The 8,724-nt window shown below is 43.4% G+C and overlaps 2 protein-coding genes across 2 annotated transcripts; one reads left to right on the top strand and one right to left on the bottom strand.

The window, feature by feature from the left end:
* Positions 1-1,153: 1,153 nt before the first annotated feature.
* On the bottom strand, positions 1,154-4,572 carry LOC125519254. Its single transcript, XM_048684118.1, has 10 exons — positions 4,323-4,572; positions 4,131-4,227; positions 3,958-4,062; positions 3,776-3,853; positions 3,324-3,379; positions 2,869-2,926; positions 2,142-2,267; positions 1,912-2,007; positions 1,708-1,779; positions 1,154-1,547 (listed from the first exon to the last, which is right to left on the bottom strand). Exons 1-10 carry the CDS (start codon positions 4,451-4,453, stop codon positions 1,485-1,487), a joined length of 882 nt encoding a protein of 293 aa, XP_048540075.1. The 5' UTR covers positions 4,454-4,572; the 3' UTR covers positions 1,154-1,484.
* A 127-nt stretch (positions 4,573-4,699) lies between these two features.
* Positions 4,700-8,505, top strand: LOC125519253 (pre-mRNA-splicing factor SLU7). The gene is made up of 9 exons (XM_048684117.1): positions 4,700-4,888; positions 5,138-5,301; positions 5,396-5,508; positions 5,690-6,100; positions 6,221-6,356; positions 6,469-6,768; positions 7,353-7,569; positions 7,934-8,037; positions 8,128-8,505. Exons 1-9 carry the CDS (start codon positions 4,873-4,875, stop codon positions 8,272-8,274), a joined length of 1,608 nt encoding a protein of 535 aa, XP_048540074.1. The 5' UTR covers positions 4,700-4,872; the 3' UTR covers positions 8,275-8,505.
* The last annotated feature ends 219 nt before the right edge of the window (positions 8,506-8,724 follow it).

Raw genomic sequence — 8,724 nt, 5'->3', positions numbered from 1 at the left:
TTTCTTGGTTGTTTTTTTTTTCCTTCCGAATCAGTTGGTTCTAATTGAATAGAAGTACAAGACAATCGGAACCCTTTGGTACTCCAAAGTTTTTTGGTTTGGTACACGTGTGACAGTTCTCTTGGTTGAAACCAGAGAGGGGCGAAAATCTGTTCAAAATTTCAAGTCTCAACGCAACTGTGTCAAACGCTTTGGTTATGTATTTCTTCAGTTAAGAACAGTGAAAAATTGAGCGCACTAGGCGTGCTTAAGCGCTGAGCAGAGGCCTGCCGCTTCGCCTTTAGGTAAGCGCTGGACGCCTAGGGTTAGTCAAAGGAGAGTGGGTGAGGGAAACAAAGGAGAGCAAGTCAGACCTTGCGCATCGGGCTTTCTTCCCCGACCTAGCGCTGTGGCTGGACCGTGAGTTCCCGTTCCCTGACCTCAGCGCTTAAGGTGTCATTGCACTAAGCAGAGGCACAACTTTTGCTCAGCGCCTAGGGCTTGAAAAAACACCTTGGTTAAGAATGAACTTTTGTTAGTGAGCGCTGGAAAACCGTTACTCCTACACAAAAGATGCTGGACATTGACTGTTTTATCTTTCCTTATCTAGTGGTTAACTGAGTAATTGCAAACTGTACGAATTTTGTGCAGCTTCCGATTTAGAGATGTGCTGCTTTGCACCGGTGTGTTTGGATCGCTACCGTGAGCTGCCCAGCCAATTTTTTGGCGTTGACCGCTGCATTGGTATCCGTGTGGTTGGGCTCCAAATTTTTGGCTTGCCAAGGCCCATTGGCGCTTTCCAGTTCACTCGATAGCCAATTCCAGGGCGAGATGCTGGCGGCCAAATCGGTCACCAATATTTTGGCGTGCCGATGGATTGGCAGGGCTGCTGTGGGCATCAACCAAACAACCTCGACCAGACTAACTGCCACAAGCAGGTACTCCCTCCGTCCCATAATATAAAAGCGTTTTTGAGACCACACACGCTCTTATATTATGGAACAGAAGGGAGTACTCAATTATGACAAGCCTACAACTTCACTAGACTTGGTCAAAGTCAAAGAAGATAGACTTAGGACAAACCTAGAACTACAATTAACTTGGAACGGAGGGAGTACAATACAAAGTACGCCATGTTTGCCGACAATACCAAAACAAACCACAAGCACAAGGCTTAAAAGGACCCATCAGTCTTCATACGGATAAGAATCAGATATGTTTTCAACTTCATACATTACAGCGCTAGATATGCACACAAAATATGTTCACCAGTCATCGCCTTTTGCACAGTAAGTTCCACAATTGTTCAAACAAAAGCAGGCACCCAAAATTCTCTACCTCAAATGCTGGCACAAGTACGTATATTTCAAAAATTTGTGTCCGCGTCTTGGCTTTTCCCTAATGTGGCACCACTACACAAGTGTGGAGTCTCTCACCGAAAGCTGCCCACCTCGTCCTAACATCCAAAGGTTTTCTAAGCCATGATATAATTCCTCCAGTACTGTTTACCGGTAGTACGAAGCCGTGATGCACAGCAGAACAGAGGCAGCTGCTGTAACAATCAACTCCTGAAACAAATAATTACACACAATAATTTAATACATCACAAGTGAGCATTAGATGATGTGATGCAGCCAAGGACGAAAAGTTAATCTAGCCAGCATGCATGTGCATGTTGTTGACATGGAACGCTACCCTCCATGAACATGTTACTGATGTTAACTATACCTGGTAGTAATAAACAATACGGGGAGTCTGCTGCCAAGATAACTCAACCAAGTTAAGAGCTATTGTATAACCCTGAAAAGAATAGCAGACAGAATAGTCAGCCAAAATGCAAATAAAAACTACAAGCGGTCGTAGATAACATTGCAGCAGGAAAACCCAAGAAGAATCTAGCGGCAATGCATTGTGTAAGATAACACCACTGACCAGGGACGCAGCGAATACACATCCAAATATCAAACCCAAAGCGCGGAATACACGTTTTGCCATTCGTACCCCTCTTCCCTCAACCTCACCATACTCCTGCAGAAAGCACCAGAAAATGTGATTATGTTAAACTCCTGAATACATATAAAATGCACGCAGACAACAATGGTTCAACACCGTACAGTAATGTGCTAACTATAGGCTAGTAAGTGACTAGGAAATGGTCTCACATTATATATTGGAGTTATTGGTGGCTCAGTAACCCTCAGCTTCTGAAGTATTCTGTAGAAGAAAGCAAAACACAAGAACTGCAAAGGCTTCCAGTCTGCATTACCGATGATAGCAATGCAAACAACCTGCAATATAACTGAAATTAACATCTTTTGCAAAATAAAGATACACTTCTAGTCAACGAATAAATATCCATAAACATAATTTCATTTGCCCAAATAGATGCATTTGAACTTTGGGCACACAAGATGAGGAAAGTGTCAACACCTTAGTTTTTTATATGTTAGGCCTTAATAAATTGGCCAGGGAGACATAGGAGCATTTAGACAAAGACTTCGGTGAAGACATTCAGAGAGGCAATTCATAGCATTCAATACTTAAGAAGGGCATTTTAATGGAAACATTACCCGAAGAACACAAAATGAGAAGTATTGAACACCAGACTTTTAGGCTAATACGACATCTACTTTTAACTAGGAGGATGGTGTAACTTCTTAACTGATAACAACACTAAATTAACATGCATGCAGAAATTTCAAATGCACGCTCAAGCATTACAACTTATCCTAAGTATATTTAGAGTTGGTAACTTTAAATCAATCTAATTTGTTATGAGAATAATCATATCGACGTGATAGTCACAATAACCAGAAAGTAGACACTGAAAAGCATAAAAACATGATAGTGAATAGACCAGTAATAGCTAGGAATGTGTTAAGATCATACAATTGCTGCTGATATTGCCATATTTATGCGCACATCCTGTACTGCTGATTTGGAGGGTCTGCAAGATGCATAAGTTTATCAATAGTATTAACTTCACATGCATGCTGCTGTTTAATTCAAATTACAAGTGCTTGGTGCACATATCCTTGTCACAAAAAAGTTGTGCTGCCCATACAGAATAAGAGTATTGGTCCTTGGTATCAAATTAAACGCATGAACATGGAGAAGGCTGAATTAAACAGGGCAATGCACGCTTGTGGGATAGGCCTGCTTATCATGCTGACTTGCTGAGTTAAAATTGTCCAGTAACATTCTCATGACGATGTTCATGGGTAATAAAGAGAATGAATTTGCCATTTTCATAACGTGTATCACAAAAATTAAGTGAACCCAGAAAAATAATGTCGACGGAAAAAGGAAACAGAAATTCCTTATATTGAACTTTTGAAATGTACCTAGGTCCCCAAGGAACTATTGGTTGATTGTCAGCGTACTTGATATCCTTTGATACCTGACATTCAGAAAGTAAATGAGACAAGTAATGAAGAAAATCATATTAAGTGGAGAACATATCCTTTGATACCTGACATTCAGAAAGTAAATGAGACAAGTAATGAAGAAAATCATATTAAGTGGAGAACATTAGTAGGAAAGGACTTAGATGGTTTCAACCTACAAGTCTATCCATCTGTACATTTCCTAGGATATTTACAATGAGTTATAACCGCACCGTACCTTTGACTGACAATGCCTTCTATAGGATATGTCTAGTTACTCCATTCTATCCTTCTACAAATAGGATATATCTAAAAACATCTACATATGGAACAAATGCAATGTGAATCTTGTAATTTGTGAATGTCCCAATTATGAAAAATCAGTATCCATGCATGCCATAACAGCCAACCTGAACCGATCCATATGTGACCCCCTTCTTCCTATACTGCAGCTGCTGCATCATCACAGTGTCATACGCTTTCTCCAGCTGAAATCCCAATAGCTCCACCATTATTAGTGCACCACAACAAAACTAATAAGGTGTGCAAGCCAAAATCAAACAATCAGTCAATCTTCAATACAGCGCGTAACCTTGGCCAAGAAGTCCTCATCTCCTGTCTCCTCTGCTTCCTTGCGCTTCCTCTTGTATGCTAGCTTCATGTTGTCGAAGCTATCGAGTGGGGTAATGCCCAGAATCTAACACCGAAACAGCAGAAAATCAAAACACAGGTTCAGCAAGTCATGTAGCCCATTTCAGCGTCTACCTCATAAGAGCTCTCATCGTCGCTGAAGTCAGCGGCCCCTGCCGCCGCCGCATTCACGGCCACCCCGCATCTCCTCGGGGACGCCGACGCCAAGAGCCTTCAGTTCCCGGCAAAAATTAAAAGGATTTATCGCGTCCAGCCGTAAATCCTCAATAAAATACAGAGAAAAAGGGCGAGGTGGTACGGGATTACCGCGGCGACCGAGGGATGGCGGGCTGGCCGGCGCGACGGGGGAGCGGGAAGAAGGCGCGGCGCGATAGGGGAGAGACGAGCGCCGGGGCGAACACGGCCGGTGCGGCAGCGGTCGCCGTCGCGGCCGCCATTGGGAGTGGCCGGTTTTGGTGCGTAGGGTTTCAGAGCCTGTGCGCGACGCGACGGCGAGGGGACGGCGAAGCAGCCGGCGAGTCCTATCTGTGTGGGTCGTTGCGGAAGGTGGGGTTGGGGCGCCGCAGTTGGGCCTTTGTGGGCTCTTCCCTAGCCCCGAACGAGCCGGGATGGATTACTGGGCTTTGACGGTCCACGTTTCTCACTATGGCGGTAACCACCGTGGGCTCCCGGCTTCCGAGTCGGACCCATTGCGGGTTAGCCGCCACGCATAATAACTGGCACCGCAAAGAAAAGAAAAAAAATCCTCCAAATTCGTTTGGGTGCGTTCCTCTCTTTCCTCGTCGTCTCTCGTTATCTCGGCGCCGTTCGTCGCCGCCGCCGCGTAGCGCCGGCGAGACTAGAAGAGGCAGGCGCCATGGCGACCGCTTCAGGTGAGTCGATCTTCCCGAAACCCTAACCCTATTTCGGTTCTCGCCGGTGCGGATTTCGCATCGTGAACCGCGCGGACTCTCTCCGATTTTAGATCCGGGGACATATTCTGCGGCATAATCGGTTTCGATTCGAAGGGAATTAGGGTTTCGCTGGGAGCCGCGCGGGCTTTTCGTTGCCTAATTTCTGATCGGGGTGTCGGATTACCGTCGACAGTTATCTTAGCTGTGTGATTTTTGCGTTTATGGCAGTATCGTTCAAGTCTCGTGAGGACCACCGGAAGCAGCTCGAGCTTGAGGAGGCGCGTAAGGCGGGGCTCGCCCCTGCCGAAGTCGACGAGGATGGAAACGAGATTAACCCTCACATCCCGCAGTATATGTCCTCGGCCCCATGGTATCTCAACGCCGAGAAGCCGGTAAGTTGTTTTGTGCCCTATTAAAATTCTAGTTTTTGCGGTGTGGGATGATTTGGTTAGTGGATCCCTGACTTGTTGGTTGGATGGGTTTCAGAGTTTGAAGCATCAGCGGAAATGGAAGTCGGATCCGAATTACACAAAAGCGTGGTACGATAGGGGTGCCAGGCTTTTCCAGGCCAACAAATACAGAAAAGGCGCTTGCGAAAAGTAAGTGCGGTGTTCATCTCATGCTGCTAGTTTTCGTCCAGCACTGATGCTCATCGTTATGTGGATTTTCTTGTTAGTCCTTACCGCGACTTCATAATGAAGTCCTAAAGTACTTAGCATGAATGTTCTTTGGACTCTGTAGTGAAGCATTTCTTACAGATAATGTCTCTTCATATTTCAGCTGTGGAGCCATGACTCACAATAAGAAGGCATGCATGGATCGACCTCGGAATGTTGGAGCTAAATATACCAATATGAATATAGCACCAGATGAGAAAGTCGAGTCGTTTGAGCTTGATTATGATGGCAAGCGTGACCGTTGGAATGGTTATGACACATCAACCTACACTCGTGTTATCCAAGATTATGAAGCTAGAGAAGAGGCCAGGAAAAAGTTCCTGAAAGAACAACAGCTCAAGAAGCTCGAGGAGAAGGATGGTGAGCAGGATGGTGAGAATGTGGGCAGTGAAGAGGATGAAGAAGATGGCCTGAAGATAGATGAGGCTAAAGTTGATGAGAGCGCTCAAATGGATTTTGCTAAGGTAGAGAAGCGTGTGCGCACAACAGGCGGTGGAAGCACTGGAACTGTTAGGTATGTCCTTGTTGGAAACAAATGTTGTCCCTTCAAAATTCTAGATTATATTAGGTCATGTGAACCCGAGATGTATGAAGAATCGGTTCTGATGCATATGTTTATTATTGATCTTCACAGGAATTTGCGTATCAGAGAAGACACTGCAAAGTATCTTCTGAATCTTGATGTGAACTCTGCATATTATGATCCAAAAACCCGCTCGATGCGTGAGGATCCTTTGCCAGATGCAGACCCCAATGATAAATTCTATGTGGTAAGTGATAGAGAACATACAAATTAATTTTCTTACACTGTTCATAGTTCCGTCAAATCTCCGCTTGGCTATGCTATCAGCTTCAGTATTCTGATATATTGTTATGATGCAGGGTGATAACCAAAATAGACTTAGTGGACAAGCTCTTGAGTTCAAGCAACTCAATGTCCATGCATGGGAGGCTTTTGACAAGGGGCAGGATTTCCATATGCAAGCAGCTCCATCTCAAGCTGAACTACTGTACAAGAGTTTCAAGATCAAGAAGGAGAAGTTGAAATCTGAAAGCAAGGACAAAATTATGGAGAAGTATGGGAATGCTGCATCTGACGAACCAATCCCTCGTGAGCTTCTTCTTGGGCAAAGTGAAAAAGAGATTGAGTATGACCGGACTGGTCGCATAATCAAAGGACAGGTTGGCACATAAATACTGAGTGCTGTGCATTAATAATTATATACCTTTATAATCATTTGCTGTTCTTCTGTTACTGTGATGTGAGGTTGTGTTTTGATTATAATGTTTTGAAGATTCACATCAATTATATGGTGTGAGTGTGACTATTTTCTTGACCTCACACCATATACAGCACCCTATGGTTTCACTATAGATAATTTTATATGCACTGTACAATCCTAGACCTGAGAAGGCCAGCTAACTGCAGCCGGTTGCATGAAAGATGATGTTATTCTTGAGGTTTGAAATATGCAGTCGTAAGCGATGGGTGTCATCGGATACCAAAAATTAACCATGTGTCTCCTAAACTTCTCAAAATAAAATGTTGTTTATGTAGTTTTCCAGGGCTCTCATGTCAGTTGTGACTACCATATAGTATTGGCTATTGCTTTGTCATTTAAAATAAATTTAGAACTGCATTTTCTTTTACTTGATGCCAGCTATTTTGTTACCACGGTTAAGATTGGATGCTATGATTCTAGTTAAATTGTTCACGCTATTTCTCAGTCTTGAGGTCTAATGTATAGAAAAAAATTATTCTACAGGATGTAGCTCTTCCTAAGAGCAAATATGAAGAGGATGTCCTAATTAATAACCACACAACAGTGTGGGGTTCATGGTGGAAAGATCATCAATGGGGCTATAAGTGCTGCAAGCAGACTATTAAAAATAGTTATTGCACAGGCCTTGCTGGAATCGAGGCTGCTGAAGCATCAGCTGATTTGATGAGGGAAAATATGGCCCGCAAGGAGGCTGCCGAAGGTGTGTTGAGAAATTATTTTGGCTTATATTTGTGCATCCATAGATATAATGTTGCACTCTAAAGTGGAAAAAGTCGTGACATCGTATCTTTAGCATAGTCATAGGATAAAACCATTGCTGTTGAAAAAAGCACCAAATTGCATTAAATATTAGGTCACGCTATAGTCAACTGAACAGCGATCTGTTTTATGAGAGAAGAAGGTGGTTCTCCTATTTATTTATCTGAAACTTGTCTAGTTATTAAGAAAGTAGTCCCAGATTTCAGTTTATTCATGTTAGCCTAATTTATACTGTTATAAATCAACTGAGGTGTTACTCCACCATGGTCGTGAACATCTAAGTTAAGTTGAATTACTTGGTGCAGAGGAACCTGTACGACAAGAAGAAAAGAAACTAGCCACTTGGGGAACAGATATTCCTCAGGATCTTGTTCTCGACCAGAAGTTGCTTGAGGAATCCTTAAAGAAGGTTAGCATCTCTTATTCATCCACCTTTGCATATTTTGTTTGTTGATTCATCATTGTTGCTGGTGCTAAAGTTCTGTTACTTTTTCTATAGGAGGCAAAGAGGAAGAAGGAAGAGATGGACGAAAGAAAGAGAAAGTACAATGTGAAGTGGAATGACGAGGTCACTGCGGAAGACATGGAGGCCTACCGTATGACAAGAGTCCGCCACGACGATCCTATGAAAGATTTTCTCAATTAGGCTTTCATGTCCCCTGGTTCTGTATTCTCTGGGTGTCTAGGAAGACGGGATGGGATGGCATGCCAGCTCGTGAGTTACTGATGTTGTGAAGTACAGATATGATCGCTTGATGTCCAAAGGCAGAACGAAGTTTGTTCTCATGGTTCTTTGTAACCTCCTTCCTGGTAACCATGGCATACGCCACTCATATGGATATTTGTACCGTTCATGAGTAATAAGTGCTTCTTGCTAGATCTGTGAGTCGCATGGTTTTCTGTGGAAGTGATGATCGGCGCCATCAACTCAGGCTCGTGGATCTTCACTTTGTAGTCATCAAATTTCTCCTACCATTATGAGGGGAATATCTCTCGTGCTGTAGCTTCTAGTACTAGACTAGAAGCAACTTTGTGTTCAGACTAGAAGCAACTTTGTGTTCCAAACAGAAGTACGATGAATACACGATAATGCTCG

Source organism: Triticum urartu, chromosome 7 (genome assembly GCF_003073215.2).
Source record: "Triticum urartu cultivar G1812 chromosome 7, Tu2.1, whole genome shotgun sequence".
In the NCBI taxonomy this organism is placed as follows: Eukaryota; Viridiplantae; Streptophyta; class Magnoliopsida; order Poales; family Poaceae; genus Triticum; species Triticum urartu.
Note: the sequence above shows the minus strand (reverse complement) of the source record. Positions and strands in the feature narration are given on the sequence as shown.